The 22,601-nt window shown below is 36.6% G+C and overlaps 1 protein-coding gene across 1 annotated transcript in view; it reads left to right on the plus strand.

The window, feature by feature from the left end:
- Positions 1-22,601, plus strand: part of LOC149569164 (vacuolar protein sorting-associated protein, putative (DUF1162)) — a 304,062-nt gene that overhangs the window by 26,501 nt on the left and 254,960 nt on the right. Inside the window, exon 8 of the mRNA XM_089821926.1 lies at positions 13,662-13,872. Within this exon, the coding sequence (XP_089678052.1) occupies positions 13,662-13,872 (211 nt within the window). The remainder of the gene's footprint in view (positions 1-13,661; positions 13,873-22,601) is intronic.

Genomic DNA, 22,601 nt, shown 5'->3' on the forward strand with positions numbered 1-22,601 from the left:
GTTGCCATTTCAAGAAATAGAGGCTAAGAAAGAGGTTGAATCAAGTCCAGCTAGTTCAGGACTACATTAATAAGGAAGCTGAAAGCCAATCTTGGCTGTTTGACTTTAATAGCTAGGTTATTCATGTTTGGCAAACTTCATCTAGAACTACATTATTAAGGTAGCACAAAGTCAATCTTGGCTGCTTGACGTTAATAGCTAGGTTATTAATATTATGCAAACTTCATTTTGATTTGTTTTTGCCTGGTCATGGAAAAAAAGAAACTGTTCTTTTTTCTAGCTATCTTAAGAAAACTATCTATGCATGCTTTGGCAATGATCAATAATGTGTGACTTCAATAAACAGATGTGAAGAAATGTGTTCACAAAAATAAGTTGTCTTTATATTCATCATATGACAATGTGTTGCCAATTCTCATATTAAATAACATTAATTGGTAAGAACTTTAATAGCTAGGTTATTCATGTTTGGCAAACTTCATGTAGAACTACATTATTAAGGTAGCACAAAGTCAATCTTGGCTGCTTGATGTTAATAGCTAGGTTATTAATATTATGCAAACTTCATCTTGATTTGTTTTTGCCTGGTCAGGGAAAAAAGCAAACTGTTCTTTTTTCTAGCTATCTTAAGAAAACTGTCTATGCATGCTTTGGCAATGATCAATAATGCGTGACTTAAATAAACAGATGTGAAGAAATGTGTTCACAAAAATAAGTTGTCTTCATAGTCATCATATGACAGTGTGTTGCCAATTCTCATATTAAATAACATTAATTGGTAAGAAATATGTTGGACCAAAACCAGTTACATCAGAGCTACGTTAATGAGGTAGGTAAAGTTAATCTTGGCTGATTCACTTTAATGACTAGGTTATTCATCTTATGCAAACTCCCACTTGACTTGTTTTTGCCTGTTGCAGAGAAAAAAATACTTTTTCCTAGTTTATTAAGAAAACTACCCATGCATGCTTGGGTGATGATTGGTAATACGTGTCTTCAATAAACAGACGTGAAGAAAGGTGGTCACAAGAATAATTTGTCTGGAAAATCATCATAAGATAGTATCTTGTCAATTCTCATACTAATCAACGTTAATTGCTAGTTTATCAAAGAGAAGAAAACTTTATCCATGCTTTTGTAAACATTTTTATATCGTCTGAGATATTGAAACAGCTAGTTGATAGTTTTAGTGCGACCTGCTACACAAAATGACATTTAAAATATACAGACGCTTTGGAAGTAAGCTCATTAGATACCTTGTTTGAGGGGTCGAGATTGGACATTACAGTCAAACTTTTTACCAAATTATCAGGAGGACAATTTTGAAGGTTTTTTTCATTATGTGCTCTTATACTTTTGAGGACTTTATTAAAATGAATTCATTTCATATCCGACAATATGAAATAAGGGGAAATTATTATCTTGACATCTTTATTGAATTCCTTGAAACAACCTATAGGCTATGTTAAAAGTTTGGCAGCTTTGTAGGGTTCTTTTCAATAGTTGGGATTAAACCACCTATATGAAGTTTTCGATATTTGAAATTGAAACCACACTCATTAATTTGACATCTTCGATGAATTCCTTGAAACCACTCTTATGATTTTTTCAACATTATAAATTAAAAAACATACTCCATGAAATTCTAAAACAGTCAACTACTCTAAGGATATATTGGCCTTTCGTGTATGTGATGATACTATTGGAAAGCATATGGGGTCTAATGGCCATGGATATAATTTTAATAGAAAAGCTGTTTCATCCATGTCTTCTTTAAGCACATGACAATAATATTGATAAGCATATGGGGTCTGTTGTCCATACATCTAATTTGAATAATAGAACATCAATTTTATCCATGTTTTCATTAATTCCATAACTTAATTCAAATGAGTATTTCTTGTAAAGAATTAAGCATGGTAAAGCTCCTATCCCATCCCTTAAGACCTGTCTTGGATATGGAAATGTGTCTCCAATGCTAGAGACATCTTTACAGACTTCTAGACCAAAAATTGATGTCTCCTGCTAGTAATTCCTAGGGTATAACATGTTATAGACAAGAAAGTATAGCAAGAAATGAAACAAGCTTGCATAATATTTCAATCTGATGTTTTGGATGATACAAAAATCTATGCAAAGTTATCAGGATTTGATCTAATACTGAGAGTGTACACTTTTTCAGAGGGACATAAACAGTTGTATGATTGATTTTCTGTCATTGTTATGGTCTAAATAGAAACTACCTTTAGTAAATACTGTTCTTGTGGGACTGATTTACTATTCTTGTTTTCAAAGTTCTCTGTCATGAAATTTTTTTAAATTATTAATTTATTAAAAAAAGGCATCTCCAAGAATCCCCACCTATTTTTGAAAATAAGCCGCACGAGTGCCACTCTCTGGTATCTCCAACTACCCTGTGTCCTAGTGACACTATAATTGAGCTGTTCATTTTGGTTTATCTTGAAGGCACATAAGATTGACAAAATGTTGGGCAATCAAATTATTTGAGATTCCTGACATAGATCTTGATTAAACAACTAATAATCTCTACAAGCATAAGAAAGAACATGAAAATGAGGTGGTCACTCTATATATCGAGTCAATGAAATATTGATTGAAAAGTTTGGAGCATTGCCTTCATATACCTCTCAACTATTCAAACAATATCTGCTAAGATTGATTAAGAACAATTCCTTCTTAGTAAATAATTATCCAATATTTTACCAAATCATTTGTCTAGAATATGGTATCAAAACCTGATTTTTATTTTTCTTTGAAATATCTAAAATAGAATTCAAGGAGAACTCAATTGCCAGTTCAGGTTTGGGGATGGGTGTGGGTAAACAAATTTTTGTGTAGAGGTTTGGGTATGTATGGGTATGTGTGTGTATATATATATATATACATATATATGCAATAAAAAAAGAGAAATATACAAAATACTAAAACTAAATCATTTCATAATCTGATAATTGATCATTAATCAATTCCAAATGCCAAAGATAAATATTAAATGCCAATTGATAGTTGAAAATATTCGAATCAGCCATACCATGTATCCAACAAGTTGTTATGGTAAATCGACGTTGTTGTAATTGTATTAAACAAAATTAGATGAAAGCTCCTTACATAGATTTACAAAGACGATGTTTCTAAAAGAAACAATCATGAACTAAAGACAAAAATAGAAACTTCTTAATAAACTAAAGACTTAACTAAGATGACCATTAAAGAAACATTAGAATATTCTAATAGCCTCTCTTAATGGTCATTGTTTGACTGATGTCATATGGTCACAAATTCTTCATAACATTTGTTTGCTAGTGAGACTCTACTAGGATCTGCAAAATGTTAATGACCAAGAAGCTAAAATCTGTCCAAAAAGTAACAGAGAAGGGTGCCCCCTTCTTTAGAATGCTCTGCAAAACGAGACAAGAGCCTGTCACTGACTCTACTACTGAGATGCATTTGCCACTAACCTTCTAGAATCAACAAAAGATCTAACCAAGAATCATCACAAAACATTCAACTTGATGTTGGATAACGAAGCTGCTCTTTCCTGGAGACAGAGACAAACACTAAGAACAACTAGCACGATTTTGAGGAAAACTCAGCAAACCCCCCAAACTTTGTAGATGAGCATTATGCCCTAAAACAAACTGCAAAAAGCCACAATTTTTGAGGAGAAAAATCGAGGAAATTCCAACATAGTTTTTGAGGTGAAAATTTGATCAAAATCCAACATGATTTTTGAGGTGAAAAATCTGGCAAAACTAGACAATACAAAGCTTTGTTTGTAATGTCCCTCTTTCTGAGATATATTTCTATAATAATAGGATTTAAAATATAAGATTAAACAAATAAAAACATAATAATAATATATTTTATTATTTAAATCATATATAGAAAGAGAGGGGGAGAGAGATAAATGAATGAATGATATAACATAATAATAATATATCATTAACAAATTATATATTTTCAATATAATAAAATTATTATAAAAATAAATAATAATCTATAACTTGAAATAGGCAATGATATTATATTGAAGACATAATTAATCTTAGTTGATTATATAAAGATACAAGAGGTGTCTCTTAGAAGTATAAAACATTCATATAAATAAAGGGGAAAAATAAGAAGAGAAAAACATATGATGAATTTCATCTATTTTTAAAACTAATATAAAGGAGAAACCAATATCAAGAGATGATTGAAAGCAAGAACTCATAAGTATAGTGGATAGAAGACTTTCTGTGTCATCTACGGATATTCCGAGCTAATCAATTGAGAAAGGCAAATAGTAATGGAGAATACCTTTTCTCTACAATGATTGGAAAGACAACACCACAAGGCATACAGTCGGGCTGAATACCGCTTCTCATTATGTATTGTATCATTTGAGGAATTACAAATGGAAGAACAAAAATAAGATATAGGCATAGAATCATTGCGGTAACAGTTGGTAGACTATAGTGATGTGAGCACAAGTAGACAAGAACCAAATGCAGATAGATGGATAATGCACAACCCCTTGAGTACATGAAATAGTCAAACAATCAGATTGGTAAGCTGCTAGTGCGAGGGATAAAGGAAAAACATGTTAATACATCTCCGGGTTAGATTATCAGGTATGCGGAGATCAGACTAAGCTTTAATCGAAAGCACAAGTACCATAAACTTAGCTTCACCAAAATCGTGGGCAATGAATATCCCAGGGGAGTATCTTAGACACCAACAAGGATCACGAAGAAGAACAAGAATGCCAGGAGCAATACGGTGGAAGTAATAGACAACACACGAAGAGTAAGCGAATTGGAATGAAGGGACATTAACGTGGGGATAATCGGCACAATATCCACATAGGAAGAACTCCTATATTTGACCGGAATCGACAACATAAGTACTAAGGGCATACATCTCAATAATATATTGCCGTGAGCAATATAGCTTTAGAGTGAATGAAGGTCTATTGATCAAATATCATGAACATATGGTGTGATGATGACTATTGAATCATACACAATATGAGAATTGAAAATAATATAATTTATGAAACTTTCAATTATCACTTACAAGGAAATCCAATCATCGATCTTAGTAAGGGAATGTTTGAGTGCATGGAGCCAAGTCGGGAACTATTACTAATTGATCAAGAGAACTAACCAATATCAATCATTATGTCCATTAAGACAAGTGTGTCAAACTACAAGTTATGCAGTTTCACAAAGAGGCTCAACCTAGAAAAAGGCATGATGTCTGACATCATTAGTGGAAAGAATTAAAGGATAGTGGTTAATAAAACCCTAGTAGAAGACTTACATCCTATTGTACATGAGTAACCTTCCCATTTACGAAATATAAGGAAGTCGTCAATAGTACCTTGGAGTTATTGACTAGAGATCAAGATGCACAAAAATAAGTTGTAAATGAGATGTAATAGTCCCAACCAATTTGGAGAGGGAACATTAAATAAATATTGTTGTTAGAATTCAAAAATAACAACTAACAAGAATTCCAACATCCATTTCTTAATTAATTAAGTATAAAATTTAGATAGAGTATGTAAGAGAAGACAATCTAATGCACTGATATTCCAAGAGTGCTAAGCAAGGGACATTACATTGTTTTTGAGGAAAAACGGTAAAACCCCATAGATAACTTTTGAGGAAAAAATTATAAACCCATATAGGAATCCCATGCAACTTTGCGAATTATAGAGTCAGATTTTTTTAAGGGAAAAATTATAGAAAACCATCAAAAATTTCTTTAAGGGAAATAATTATGAAAACTCGACAGAAATTTTTAAGAGGGACAAAACCCGAGACTTCACATGGTAAACCAGCACATTCAAGCACCATGCAAGTACGTGAGGTATATGCAAGTACATGCAATTGAAAAAATCAGAGACTTGTTGCAACAAAGAAATCATGGGATCAAAACCCTTAACCAGGCTTGTGATTTCCAGCAAAAATCCTTGAAGACTATCTACAAAAGTTTCATAAAATATCTCAGAGGATTTTTATTTCTAAAAATTCAAAAGCTCATTTTTAGGAAAAAATCCAAATCAAAAGAGGCTCGAATTTTTCTTAAAAAATCAGCCAAATTTTATGAAATTCCTTCGATCTGCTCTGATACCATGTTATGGTAAATTGATGTTGTTGTAGTTGTATTAAACAAAGGAGATGAAAGCTCATTATATAGATTTACAAAGACGATGTTTCTAAAAGAAACAATCGTGAACTAAAGACAGAAATAGAAACTACGTAATAAACTAAAGACTTAACTAAGATGATCATTAAAGAAACATTAGAATATTCTAATGCAAGTACCCATAAGTATCCACACACAAACTAGCACAGGGTACACTCCCGAACCCAGTTCAAGGCCTATTGGTATGAACCCGGTAACTTAGTTGAAATAGATGGGGTATGCCTCTAACCAATTCTTAGACAATGTTTATGATGGATTGAGCCTCTAACCAATCCTTGCTTCACCAAATTAAGTAGGCATTGTATGGTTATTAGAGTATTAATATTTTATTACTTTAATGGTCATCTTCTTTATATGATGTAATTTAGTTAGATAAATACAAGGCCAAATTAGTTGCTTGAGGGTTATTAGAGAATTAATATTTTATTACTTTTGCTCCTATTGCCAAGATGAGTATAAATCGTCTTCTTATCCCCATTGTAGATCAGTTTGGATGGAAATTCTATCAGATGGATGGTAATAGTGCCTTGCTCAATGGTGAGTTATAGGAGGAAGTCTACATGACGAAACCACCTAGTTTCAAGGTTGCTAGCAAAGAACAATAAGTTTCTAGACTCAAGACAACAATTTGTGGACTCAAACAGGCCACTCAAGCGTGGTACATCAAAATTGATCAGTATTTGGTTGCTCATGGTTTTCTGCGTTGTCCTTTTGACAATAATATATATATCAAATGCCTTGGTGATGATATTCTCTTTCTTGTTGTCTATGTGGATGACTTAATCATTAATGATAATTCAACACATTTGATTGCAGAAACCAAACAAGATTGTGCAAGGATTTTTAAATGAAAGATTTGAGGCTTCTCCCTTATTGTTTAGGTGTTGAGGTTTGGCAAAGTGATGGTAGCATCTTTATCTCTTAGTCCAAGGATGTCAGGAACTTGCTTAACATGTTTTGTATGCAAGGTTGTAAACTTGCATATACACCTATAGAGAAAGGATTGGAGTAGTTGGCCAATTCTGATTCTCCTCATGTTGATAAAACCATTTACAGGCAACTAGTAGGCAGTCTCATCTATCTCACTACCACAAGACCTGATCTCAGTTTTGCAGTGATCTACATTTCATGCTTCATGACAGCTCCTAAGGCTGATCATTGGTTAGTAGCGAAGTGTGTGTTACATTGTCTGAAGGGAACCTTCGATTGTGGACTTCTTTACACTAGGAGTCATGATTTTGGACTCATTGGGTTCACAAATTCAGATTTTTCAAGTTCGGTTGATGATAAGACATCACCTTCTAGATGTGTTTAGTTTGGAATTTGATACAGTCACTTAGACTAGTAAGAATCAATATGCAGTCTCACTCTCATCCTCAAAAGTAGAATATTGAGGAGCTGTTTAGGGAGCTTGTGAGGCTGTTTGGCTTTGTCAGATGCTTGCGGATATACATTTATCTTAAGTAGGCCCAACTCCCTTACTCTTTGATAATCATGGAGTGTTCAAACTTGCCAAGAATCCAATATTCCATGAAAGATCCAAATGTCTTGACACTCATTGTCATTACTTTAATAGTTGGTTGAAGAGGGGATAGTTCTTACAGTATGCTTCAACAACGGATCAGACTGCAGACTTTCTCACCAAGCCTCTTGGTCTAGATGGTCTAGATAAGTTTGTTAAATTTAGGGGACAACTTGGTGTTGTGGACAGAATGACCATTAATGGAGGTTATTAGAATATTATTGTTTTATTACTTTAATGGTCATCTTTTGTATATAATGTAATTTAGTTAGATAAGATCGATTGCTTGATCTTATTAAGTTTCTTATTAGAAACTTTTTATTTTGTACATTTGTAAAGTTCTTTATAATGATCTATTCAATCTTTTTTTAATATATCAAATATTTTACCTTACTTTAAATAATAAGGGTGCTATTTGATAGAACACTAAAATTTTGGTAAATTTAGAGTCCCAAACACCATGTCAAGAAGATAATTTTCAGATCTCACCCACTACTTATTTTCAAATAATATGTTTCAAAGCATTAGAAAGTCATGAGCAGGGCAGTTTTAAGTGGTTCACAAAAATTAAAGAAGAATGAATAAGACAAACAACAACAATCCATTAATAACAAGAAGGACAATATAATGGTTTGAGTGATAGTGCAGTTGGAACAAAGTTATCATGTACAACAAACAAATTTGGATTGGATTCCAAATTACACAAATCAGTGATAGATACATGAAGGATAAACAACATACACTTATATAAAGCAACTCCAATTTGGAAGACCAATACAATACAAGCAGAAAGGGATAATGATAGCAAGCAGATGCCACTAAACGGCAATAATCAACACATATTCTTATACAATGATTATTTATATACTGCCTGATATGTGTTGAGAAGAACCCGGTAGTATAAAAGGAGAATGTACCGTTGAAGCAAGACACTAGCGTTGAAGACTATTCATAATCAAACAATGTACTGTCAAAGATTATACTGTATAGAGTTTATTCAAAAACTGAGTGTCATTATTCCTCAGGAGCTTGGAAGCTAAACTTCATGAGACTGGAGATGCTGTGAATCATTTGAAGCCTGATATTGATATTGATACCATACATGAATATGCAACTGAGTACAAAAGCCTATTGTGGAAGAAGTGAATCTGTCATACACCTGAAATTGCCATTGAACATTCGAATGCTCCTGGTGTTCGTTCAAAGTATCTTACATCGCTCCTCTGATAATAAAGAATATATAATCTGTTTCAATTTATTTGGACACTGTGAAAGCAACACAAAAATTTATGTCATCATAATATTGATGAAGTTATGCATATCACTGGAGATGATACACCTGAACCTGTGAAAGTTGCTCCACAGTAGCTTGGAAATGCTCACATGGAAAATACAGATCACAGTAGCAACCCAAATACTTCCATTGCGAGTTATAAAGTTTGAGACTTTCATTGCCATTAATGTTTATTTGCCACCTGTGAATATTTCAAATTACACATAGGATAGAAGTCGAAGTCCAAAATGAAGCCACCGTGTCCAAAGTTGTGAAATTTGAAACACACAGGCAATGATACTGGTTGCATATACAAAGTAATATTTTGCACTAGAACAAGCGCACAAATTGCTTCTGGAGATGGAAAATGAAATCTGAGACAGAAGCCGTCACATGGTTATTAATATGAACAATATCGAAGCGGCAGAACACTTGCAGGTTTGTATGGCCGTGGAGGAGATAAAGTATTTCCGAAAGCTTCATACCTGATGAATTTTATAAAAGAATAAAAATTTAAAATAATTGTGATCCCAGTCAGAAATTGTGTGCGGAAAAACTCAAAAAACTCATATCACAGGACCGTAGGCTACAGGAGACGAAGAGCATCCACCGAGTGATTTCTAGTAAAACGGGATAGTAATAATGTTTAGAACAATCAAATAAGAAAAGTTCCATACGACATTTTTTAACCAAGGATGCGATTAAGACTTAGTTCAAGCGGTGACCAAAAGAAATTATTTAATTTGAAGGGGTGTCATTTAAAAAAAATAAATTATTAGGTAATAATTAAAAATTAGGAAAGGACGTAACTCTTAGTTCAAGGGTTATGTTTCTTTATCCATTATAAATAGAGAGGGAAAATTCAATATTGTAGGAATTGATCATTGTAACATATCCGAACATTCATTCAGATATTCAGAAGAAGAGATAAAATATTTATTATTTTGTATGGAGAGATAAGGGCAATATTATGATTTTGAATAAAGTCCATTATTTTATTTTTTAAATAAAATAAAAATGTCTTTTGCTTATCTTTAATGGCGTGGAGATTTAAATTGCAGGCGAATCGTCCTTCATAATCATATTTTAAAATTTTTTATATGATTTTGTTATCAGATAAGTGGACATGGTCAATTAGCATTTTGAATTTGATCATCGCAGGTGTTGTGAAATATTTAATTGTTTTCACAGCTGTGTCCAGTTTGTCTCGGTAGAGTTAAAATTCAATCTGGACTAATTTAAGATTGCATTATAATTGGTCTGTCGCATCTAGATTATCAAAATTATTGGTAGTACAAGTGCATTGAACATTATGAAGTTGTATGTAAAAATTCTCTGAAGTTGACTCTATCGCCCGAATGAGCAAAGGCACTGGTCTTTTTGTTGAAGTCAGAAAATCAATATATTTCTCCTGCAAGCATCAAATTCATTATTTACAAAATTTATACAAAACATTCAATCATCAAGTATTCAGCATCCAGTTTCATTTTCATTCTGATCGAGTTCAAGGACCTTGCCAGCTGAGGAACTCGTAAAGTTTAAATTCGCTATAGAAAACCCTTGAATTGAGTAGTTAGTGTTCAAGGTGAAGGTTTACCCGCTTGGGTGTAGCGGAGCTCGAAGTGTAGGGGAATCAAGAAGTATTCCCGTTCGTTGGCCAGAACTGATTGAGAAGTCCTATCGGAGAAGTGACAAGCTCTTGGATTTCCAATCTGCGGTTTTGGGAACCAACACTATCTTCTACAAATATAGGAATGATTTTCTTATTAATAATATTCAGCTTAATACCCTATGAAGGAACAATCTAAATGAACATCTCCAGTAGAGGTTAAACACTTGCAATTTAAGCCCAGACTCATCTTACACATTTACTTACAATCAATAAGTAATGAAAGATATGGACACTAGCTTCACCACTAATCACCATTCAACAATGTCTTTCACTCATCTACCTATACCTCTACTTAACATGGAATAAAATCCTAAATGAGGAATTTAAGAAACTATGCAATACTTGAAAGGACATTACATAATCTGCCACGCAGACCAACAATGAATCATCAATTCCTTTCTTATGTCAACAATCTCACCAAGTCTCCTCTCCGACTCTACTTCTACTACTCAATAGCTTCTCGAATGTCTAACTTTCTAGCTCTTTACAAATGAGACGGCTTTGGCCTTTGGTTTTTTAATTACAATGAAGGGCTAAGATTAATTCAAGATCAAGGGCCAAGATTAATCCCTACAAATCGTAACTATGTTTGTTACACTATCATCCAATTACATGTAGCCACCACCCTGTGGGCCAATAAGAAAATTAAAATGCTTTTGAGAGCCAGTGAGAAAATTGTACGCTATGCTTAATACGATTGAAAGTGCTTGGACATGTCTGACTGGAATTTTCTGATTGGTTGAAGACTAGTAGGCTCTGCCTCAACATCCTTATCTTGTAGACTTGACCAACCCTTTGTGATGAGAAGATATCTCTTAAATACACAACATTATTGGGCCTTCAATTGTGATGGCATATTCCCAAATTGCTCCATCTTCCCAAATTTTCTCCATCTTTGCTCTTAGAAATTTTCTCATTGCCATGATTTGGACTTGATTGTACTTGCAAACTTGAAATTTGAATTTCTTGAAGTGATGAAATCTTCATGCATTTGGATCCTTCTAAATAAACTTTGATTTCCGGATGAAAGTCAAGTTGATGAAAATTTTCTCTAATTTTTCTCTTCTTCTTCTTCTTTGCTTTCTTGAACTCCATCTTGATCTTCGAACTTGTACTTTGGAAACTTGATTTGAACCTTCTTGCCATTTGAAGTCCTCGAGCTTGAGCCTTGCCATTGTCTCCTTGCCTTCCAAACCTCCCTTCTGAATGACTTACCTTACAAAACAAGAGATAAAAAGTATTAAGTTCAAGAAATGATAGGCAAACATGAAAGAAATGTTAAAATTTTCAGGAAATGCAAGCACATTAACATTGAGCAAGAAAGGACTTCTCTCAAGATTTTTTCAAACTGGAACCCAATTCCTCTATTTTCTTGCAAATCTCAAGTTCTGATATAACAAAATAGCTTAACCCTGCCGCCTAAGGTGAATTAATGCTAAAATCTGGAAGATAGATAGGTTTTGTAATACAAGAGCATGCCCAGATTTTGTCCTTCAATAGATTGTTACACCAGGATTACAAGCGCTATGGGAGAGGGCAGTAAATCGGGGTAACAAAGGATTTGAATCCCCAAGGGCAGATGGATTCTGCCATGCCCTGAGGATTTTGTCTTGTACACTCTGCTGTTCCCACACTTGACCAATTTTGCCTTTCTTCCTAAGCCTTCTCAAGCCTATCAAAGTGAAAGGTAAAGGGATTGAGTCGTCCATTTGTTGAACTTGGCCAAATTAAATGCTGACATCCTTATTTGTCCATCTTCATTATGCTGAAACTCCAACCCAAGGACTTGACTGATTTTATACTCTCCATTCCTCATCTTCATCAAACTTATATTTACTTCCTTCCAAGGTCTGGAGAGTTGAAATTACCACCAAGACTGCCAAGGACTGCAACTCCTACTGCTGAAGCAAAAAAATAGTGGGTTCTGTGCAATGTATGTTGTTGTTATGGTATGTTTTGTGCAATGTATTCAGCAATTTGAATATAAACAACAAATATCTATCTTGTAGAATAAATGGGTTGGACAACAAAATTTAATGCTGCAATTGGCGTAGCTATCCATTGCCTCGTGTTCACTTGAGTTCCATTGAGACAAACCTACACTTGATTGACAAGACCTTGTCTAGACCCGGACTCTGGACTTGACCTAGACCGAACAAGGACCCAACTTCTTCAAGCAGCGTACTGTTATCTTAGATTGAATATACTCCAATAAGTTCTGACTTCCTAACATTGCTCGCAAATTTCCAATGTCCTTAGCCTTTCCTGTATCTTCCTCTTGCAGGCAAATGCAAAATGCTTTTTCTTATTTTTTAAAACCAAGGGTTTAATGATACTTTAACATAAAAATCTCAAGCGATGGAGGTATATTAGGAAGTCTTTGAGTAGGTTGAGGTGCCTTTCTTTTGTTCAGAGATAAATTACATCTCCCAAAGTTCTTGGAGGGACAATCTCGTAGGGATGCCAAGGTCACCTAGAGGACAGGGGAGCATTCTTATTGATCGCATTGTCATTTATGCAATTTCATTTCTGTCAGGAAATTTGGCCGAGTCTTCAAATTGAAGTCCTTATTGTCAAGTTGCTCAAATTGAAGTCCTTGTTGGCAAGTTGCTCAGAAATATGCTAGTAGGTTTGTGGTTATACTTGTCTGTAATATACTCTTAAACTTTGTAGTGGATTATGATTAAGGATTCTTTCCAAAGGTATCTACATATCTTTATAAAATCTTTTAAAGATCTTTCTTGCTTGCTTTCTGTTTATTTTCAGCAAAATGATCAGAACAATGTATTTAACCTTTTTGTCTCAGTTACAAAAGATGAAACCCACACAAGTGAAAAGAAACGAAGATGAACATTGGTTCATTTTTGTTTTTAGATCTTGGTTCAAAGAATTGTGAAAATGTACTACTAATATTGGTGCTGGTTTTCTTGATCACATTTCTATTTGTAACAAGTTGTAATATTTATTCTTGATCTCAGAAATTCTTCAGGGGTAAAGTTGAAGGGTGGTCAGGTGCATAAAATAGTAGAGATTCGTGATATGGGTCTCTATTGGAATTCAAGTGAAGAATGCTCAAATGAAGCAGCCATGGGGAACGTGTGTGGAGAAGACTTATTTAGCAATTTGTCTACAGACACTGACAAATTTAATTATGTTCTGAAACCATTGGATGCAACAATATCTTTGATGGTATGTTGAACATCAACCTGTTGAACTTACAAATCAGATATTTCTTATATGCAGCAAAATGCACGTCACTACAAAGTAACATTTAGCTGTTGTACTTCCAAATTAGATACTTCTAATATTTAGTGAAATAGACATGTCAATGCAAAGCTTTTCAAACTTTGTTGGGTGTACTTCAGCTTTATTAGTTGTTTGTTTGATTTTTTTGTTACATAAAGAGCCATAAACCAGACTTCACAAGTAGAGAAAGGAGGAAAATAATTTTTTTCTGCAAATTGTCAAATTGAGAGTGTTTTTAGCATGCTAGAAAGAGGAGGCACTAAAAGATAAAATACATCAGCATGGCGTCTTCAAATGATTTAGACAACTTTCTACAAATATTTTTATAAGAATGACATCTGTTGAACTTTTAAAGTATACATGAGATGTTGGTTGTTTACTTTTACAGACACATTTATAGCAGATTTAGAGTAGAGTTATGATTGGCATTGAAGATTCCCCTTGGAAGAAGTAGAGGGATATGATGGAAATTGTGTACTTTGGAAGTTTGCAGTACTCTTGAGGGATGGGCAAATTCTTTGACCGATGTGACAGTGTCACTACATGAATGATTTGAGGGGGTTTAATTAGAATTTTGAACATGCAAGAAGTGAATTAAGGAGTATTTGAACCCTCCTTAATGAAAAAGTGTGGGAAACATAAATAAATATGTAATTACTTTTTGGAAATGTATAAATTCATCTACCTAGAGTGCACTATGGAGGAAGAGTGATTCAGGATTTTAGGGTAGAAATGGGTTTTGGTGAATACAAATAGCGAATTTATCTATGAAATAATAAAATATCATGTAAATAATGAGATGAAAATTGGGTAATAAATTGAACAACTAGGGGTTTACTCAATCAAATATAGAGGAAATATTTAGGTTATTAGGTGATTGACAATGTCTCATGTTTTGGTGTCCATAATCATCATAAGAAGAATACACTCTCTAGCCTTTAGTGCATGTGATTTGTGGATTGTATTTCATATTTGTACCACATTAGGTTTATTGTGATCATAAAATTCCAAACAAATTTCCTACTATCAATTATGAATTGATTACTTCACTTGGTGAAGATGTTGTCAAATGTTTCATGAATATATCCAAAGTTTGGAGTGTCGTCGGCACCATATCCTTTCCCTTGCTCAATGAGTGAGATGATAGATCTCATGCACCTAGAATCTAACTTTTGGAAAGAGACTAGGGTTGAGCTCTTTATAATAGAAAAAATGTATAAGTTAGTAATAAAACATAAACATGAAAATACATCAAGGACCCTTGATCCACCCACTTCCTTTTAATATTCTTAGCCCCTCTTCCTTTTAATTTTCTGAGCCTCCAAATTTTTTTGAAGAGAGGGAATTGTGGTTGCAAATAAAGGTTTGAATATTCCTATCTTTTTCCACCATCTATACCCAAAATGTCTTCCTAGTATCTTTCAATACTTTTCTCACTGCATGAATGCTCGTGCTTGAAAAATGTATTTGTAAACACTCTTCAATGAGAATTAGTCTTCAAATTCTCCTGTTGCTCCCGATGCTTTGCTGCCACTCCATTCAAGTGTAACTCACACGGGTTGAGTTTACTATTGCTAGGATTTTCATAGGTGCCTGGTCGCTATCATCATTCTCGCCTGCTCTTGTCAATCGCTAGGTTGCTTGCTTTTGTTTGCAACTTGTTTCCTACTTCCTACGCTTGCGCGACCGTGTTGAGATTCATGCGATCGAGTCTCTTGTTGGGGTTTCCTGCTTCCTGCGCTCACACAACTGTGGTTGAGTTTCATGCGATCGAGTCTCTTGATGGGGTTGCCTGCTTCCCACGGTTGTGCAATCGTGGTTGAGCTTCACGTAATTGAGTTTCTTGCTGGGGCTCTCGTCGAATCCTGGTTTTTAGTTTCTCAGTGGTTGACAACATCCTTCAACTTGAGTACTCTCATTGCAACTGTATGCTTTGCTCACCACTGCATTCACACTTGTTTCTCTCGTTCTTCCATTCGTTTGTTTGGTCTTGTTGTTTGTTGCTTCCCATGAGTGTTGATAGTGTTTGGCGGACTTGGCTTCACTGTTGCATTTCTTTCTTTCTTTCTTGGCGCTTTACATGTGCTCTTGGCTTGTCGTTGGTGGAGTTGGGCAGACCTGGCTTCTAGGATTCCGCATTTTGCATTCTGTCTTCGTCTCTCTCCTGCCAACCATCTAGTAGTACTGCTCATTCGTTTTGATCTGGTCTCCTCCATGCACACCGGTGAATAGTTTTTCCGAGCTCTTATGCGGCTCCTACCTGTTGATAGGCTTGTCCTGTTGTTACTTGTTACTCACAATGGATCTTGCTCTTTCTTCACAGCCTTCGTCTCTTACATATCAGAGATTATGCGACAAACTCTTCAAGATGGAAGTGGAGAACCAAAACCTGAGGGATAGTTTCTTATCTTTTTGAGATTGTTACCGGTATCAAACAACAAGTGGGTACTAATTCCTCTCGTCTTGATAGTTTCTCAGCTACCTTTACGACAAAAACAATAGGCATTGAGACTCAATTCAATTATGTTATTGAACAACTAGGTGAAATTGATACTATCAAACTTCAACAGTGCAAACTTGTGGCGATTTATACCATTGTGCTCTCAGAAATCAAACAAGAATCTAATCTTGGACCTCCATTTGTAACAATTCCAGACCTACAACTTGGGCCGGTTTAGAAATGATTGTACAGGGGAAGTTCGATGAGGAGCGTTGGATGTCAGCCCGTGAACTTAACCTATGGGTTCGGGGCCTCCCTCCCACTACGATTGATCCCCTTTCAGCTGGACAATCCTTTCTCACTGACCGACATGGTATTGCTGATATCACACTTGATAGATGTTGGTTAGGTCTAGATGGCACACTTTTCATTTGGTTTCTCTCCATATCAGATAGGCTTTGGGCACTTAGCGCGAATAGGAAATTATTCCCTCTTCCCACTAAGATCTTTTTGGATGAGGACCTTATGAGATCACTACTAACAAAGTTGAGACATTCCAAAGAGCTTGTGGCGCAAGCTAAATGGGATGGGAAGTGGGCGGTCATAAGAAACCTCTGTGCTATTATATGTCATTCCCCTCCCAACAAGTGTGAATAGAGATCGACTTCCATAGCCAAATGACGATCTCGCTAGTAGTTGGACAAGAGGGGACCACCCATTGGTTCTCTTCTTGTCAAGTACTGAAATGGTAATGGCACTCTTTGGTCATTACCGGTCTTGTTTAGGACGCTATTGGTTACAACTGATATCTTGGTCGTCACAGAGACCCATGAGAGTCCTACTCATCCTCTTCTTGGGTTTGTTGTGTATCAGTGGCTATCTATTTGTAGAGATGAGGCCTAGGCCTTGGGTGGTGTGCGTGGTTCTGGGGTGTTGCCTGCTTGATCAAAGATGATCTTTTTTGTGCGATGTTGGTGGTCCATTCGGACACCTCACCCAGATTTTAATGGATTTGGATCGGTCATACCGGTCACCATCATAGAGCTATCTATGTGGTTGTCTACTATTGTCTTCTAGCCTCATCTTCGCATACGTTGCACATCTCGAAGGATGGGGACCCCTTCGCGGACTTACATGAGTGCATCTCCAAGTTTTCGAGCTTGGGTGATATCATTCTAGGATCATAGACCATAGATCTTTAGGCTCCTCTATATCACCGCATCTCAGACTCGACTTGTTTATGAGGCCGACCTCGCCAATTTAGGTCTACGACACCTCTCAGAGGATTTCCATGGACCTCTCTGTAGAGTGGAAATATGACTCAAGTTCACAGAGATATGCCAATCACATAGAGTAATGCAATTGAGATACACATAAAGTAAAACATAGGATGTACCTTTGATACCACAATACTAGTAGGTGAGGAAATGGTTTCTTTTTTAATACCAAAAACATCATGCATACATTAGCAATATTCCAAGTAATTATAGAAGGGTCGATTGGGAGAACCAACCAAAGCATTCCCTCACCTCCTAACTACCCAACCCAACTAAGCTATAACAAGTACTAAACACAATAGTTACTTTATTTCGACTACATCTATTCCCCTAAAAAAAGAAGTCATCTTCAAGATGACAGCTGAACATGAAACACAAAAAGATCTTTGATTTTAAGAGGAGGGATGTGAGGACATCCCTGTACTTGGAGCTCTCTGTAGCCGTTGCAAGTCACTTTTGGCTGTCTTTTGTTTTGTCTGAACACCTTGTAGTACCCTTAAGGCATCCATCTTTTGTGCTTCTGCTGTGGCGACCTTGCTTTCTAATTCAGCTTTCTCTACTTGGCAACTTTCTTTGCTTTCCACTAATCTTGAAGAGTTTGCCTTTCTCGCCCCCACACCTTAGCCAAACTTTTTCCCTGCTGGAGTTCCAAGAAGGTCCCCTGAAAGGCAATTTCCATAGTTGCAAGGACCTCCATGAGAGGCGGGAATTGTTCCTATCCACTTGAAATTTAAGAACTACTTGTACATGTAGCGGCCATGTCCTCCTCAGAATATCCACCCTACTCTAATAGTCCCCAATCTGTATGGCAGCCAGTCTGCATAAACGTGGCCAATGCATCTGCTACTGTTATGATAGCTTCCAGATTCTGAGACTTAGCCTACTGCATGAGCTCCTTGATAGAATGCTCCATGACACGCAACTCAGTGAGAAACAACTCTAGCTTGGCTGCAAAAGAGGCCATGTCAAGAGGTTCCACACGCTCGCTTTATATCTCTACCTGCTCCTCAGCAACTATAGGTAGAGGGGAGGACACCATTCCTTCATCCTCCAGTAATTTGTTGGCCTCCTCCAGAACCGTATTTGCCATAGCCATGGCCATCATACTCTCTTGAGGGTGAATTTCTCCCTACTATTTATCCACTGTTCCTGTCGACTGCACTATGAGGGCAACTAGATGTACTACTTCTAACCCTAAAGGTGTTTGCAACCTCACCTTATGTGCACACTTTATCTAGCACCTCAGATCTATTGCTTTGGTATGGGTGTGCTGTTTTGGAGAGATTAGTTTGACCACCCTCAGAAGAGATAATCTTGAAGTCCTCCATGTCGGAATCTGTTGCCTATCGGTTTCTCCTTCCTGGACTCCCTCCTCGTTTGGGGTGGAACTATCTACTATAGTCGTTCCTTCGGGCTCACTAGTCATGCCATGGTTATGGTAAATCTCCGGAGATTTGGATATTCCAGTTGGAAGTGGTCCCTTCACGATTGGTAAGAAAGTAACTACCCGTGGAGTCCCCTGTAGGTGACTTAGGCAAATTTCTTCCTCCTAGGAGTTGGAGGAAGATGAATCCGTATTGCTGGCCTCCTCTTCTGAACTCTCTTCGTCCTCCTCATCCTTGTCAAGTGTCCCAACCACTATTGCTTGTTTCGGTTTCTTTTTCTTTGGTTTGCCACCACTATGAGATCCTACCCTCATGGTGTTCATATGGAGCCAGTATGTTATAGCAGGCTTGTAGGGTTCCACCCTATTGGCTAGTATTAGTGTCCCTCGATGCTCGTTGCTCACTTGAATCCGTACTCCTAAAAATAAAGCCACAAAATTATGTGGTATGTAAAAGGCCTTATGTTTCAATTCCATGAATTCTCGAAGTTTGGTAGAAAGAAATTGAGCCTAGTTATATTCCTGCCCTTTATACGGTCCATTCATCACCAGGGGCAACATCTAGAGGGCAATGTCTGAAGTACGGCTGTTGGCTGTGAGCTTACTTTTCACCAAATCTACAATACATTGCCATTCATCATTTACAATGAAATCCTTCTTGAGACCCCTACTATTCTTTAAAATTCTTTCCCATTCCAGATATGAAAGAACTTTTCAGCACATTAGCTTCAATCACTTCTTCTTGTCCTTTACTGTCATAAGGGTTTTTTCTAGTTCCTACCCTCTACTGGGAATTCCAAAAACCCTACTTATTTCCTTCGCTGAATAAGAGATAGTTACTAGCTGTTGGAAGTACTGCACTATAGATTTATGGCATGATCTATCATATCCTGTGATTAAATTCCATAGTATAGGTTCAAGCTCCTCTAATTGAAAAATTTGCATAAAAATTATTTTGTCTACCTCGGCTGTGCACAATGCCTTTTTTAGAGGATAATCTGCTTTTGGTTTCTCCCATCAGGTCCTGCACATGCTTCCCATCACACTTTCAAACGTGATATTCTCCGCAATGATTTTTTGTGCTATTTTACCCTTGCCCTTTGCCATCTTCCTTATCTCTTTTTTGCTTTCAGTGCCGCTGACTTCTTTTTGGAATCAATAATGTTCCCTCTGCTCGTGTTTCCTATGCTTAATTTCACCATTGTGTGGTGATGCGTCAATCTCAAAATGTCTTCAATTGTTTGTATATGCCACCTGTACCAATCATTCCTGTGATGTGATTTCTTGTAACAAAGTTCTTCCACGTATGACAATTTGGTACAGCCTAGGCGTGTATTTGAACTTCCACCGTACGACCCTGAGCTGTTGCCTACCTTGGAGATGGTGAGTACGGCTGCCCTTGTCCTTATTACCTCCTACCATATGGACGCCTTCTGCCGTATGGATACTTCTTGCCGTATGGACACCTACTGCTGTACGAATACCTTCTTTCTCCTTACTACCTTCTGTCATACGGATGTCTCCTCCTTCCGTATGGATGCCTCCTCTCGTACGGGTATCTCCTTCGTCCGTACTCCCCATTCTACATTATGGTTGTTGCCCCCCTTATAGCTGTTGCTCTTTGTACGGATATGGCTCCTCGTACATCTGCAACTTCTTGTACGACTATTACTCATACGAATATGGCTCCCTGTACGGATACTGCTCTCCTTTGTATGACTCCTCTCCTGTGTATGGCTCCTCTTTCTCATACAACTAGTATGACTATTCCTTGTAATTGCTATAGTATGACCTCTATATAAAGGCTTGCAAGTACAATTGCTATATGTAGGCTGGCAATAATGGTAATGTTTTGTCGAGTAATCCTTGTATATGAGCTAGGGTAAAGGTTTTCTATTAGGCCACTTTTTGCTTTTCTTATTTGTTCATTTCATCTCTCCGTACTTATAACATAGTCGGTTACCTGTTTATTCCTTTCTTCATATGTCTTTAACTTAGATCCATTTACTAGGTCTCCGATAGGTTTATTATCTAGAGTAGATAACTTTCTTGCTCCATTCTCACTATACTCCGTGTACCCCTCCAGGTAGCTTTCATCTGACTTAGATTCTTGCATTTGCAACATATCACATTCTGCATGGAAAACTTCATAGTCTCCCATTTGCCAGTGGAATAATCCATTTGAGCATTCCCCTAGTCTGAGCACTCCTTCCTCATCTGGTTCCATCCTTTCATAGTCTTTTGCTTCGGAGTCTAATGCGAAGTCCTGACTTACTGACTGATTCCCGAGATCTATGATGTACTTTCTTCCTTCAGAGTCAATAGATAGAGTGTTTTGTTTCCAGTTATGGGTAGCTTTTGCTGCTACCAACCATCCCCTGCCTAATAAATCATCGTACCCTTTCTTCTCTAAAGTGATAACCACAAATTCCAGAAAAAATTGTTGCGTACCGACTATGACTTTTGGTCTCATGAAGGTTCCTATACTCTTGATTCAATGTTGGTCGGTTCCCACTAGTTGAAATGTCGATGGCCAAAGTGTAGGTTTCCCTATTTCCTTCCATGTTTCTTTTGATAAAACATTTACGCTGGAACCTCCATCAGCAATGGTATTTGAAAGCTTGCACTCTAATATCTCCATCTCTATTACCGCTGGTGTTCTCCCCATTCCTATAGTGAATAGGGTATTGTCTTATGTCCGTACTTCTCCTTCCTTCTCTTTCTTTAAAGTTGTCCCTTTCAGATTTGCTCCCTGAGTTAACACTACCTGCAATTGGGGTAGTGTTTTTAATAAATTAGAGATTTTTACTAGGATAGTGGTTTCCAATACTTGCCTTACAATATTTGGTACACCCCTATTGGAAGTAGGTTTTTTGGCCTTGTCTTTCCTTCCTTTCCCATGCTATCTTGAATGTCCTTCTTTGCTTCCTGAAATCTTTCCGTCTTCGTAGTAGCATTTGGATAGGTTAAATATTCTAGCTTGCATCCTGGTGACTGCAAGAATTTCGCCTTCTGGATCTTCAATGTCGAACATATTTACCCCCTTCTATTTCAGGCAAGTCACATCCTCATGATTGCCTAGCCCACACCATTTACAGAGCATCCCTCCATTTTGTCCTCCTCCGATTTGGCAAGCGCATGCAAAATGTCCGATTATTACTTCCTCTTCTGTTATTTCTATATCCCCTTGGTGAGGCTTCTGTATTTGCATTCTTCAGAGGGGTGGAGGGTGGTGTAGATTGCTCCCCTTGGGTAAGGAATACTCGAGCGCTTTGTGTTTTTAAATTGTAGGGACAATCTTTAATTGCGTGTCCCAATACCTGACAAATTTCACAAAATGCTTTCTTTGAGCATGCTTCTTTTGTATGGGCTTCTTTTTCACAGTTAGTGTGCTAGAGTTCCCTCCCTTCTTTCTTTTCTTCCTTACTCCCTACCACTTCCTTCATCGATCACCTCAAGTCTTTTCTCAAGGCTTGGATGGTTTTGGATTCTTCTTCGCTTTCTTTGAAGCTTTCATTCGCACTTCCATGATTTCTTGCCTTGGAAGTTTTGCTCGCGCTTTCTATGTCCA

Source organism: Cupressus sempervirens, chromosome 3, assembly GCF_028749045.1.
Source record: "Cupressus sempervirens isolate cs-2001-9-10 chromosome 3, ASM2874904v1, whole genome shotgun sequence".
NCBI lineage: Eukaryota > Viridiplantae > Streptophyta > Pinopsida > Cupressales > Cupressaceae > Cupressus > Cupressus sempervirens.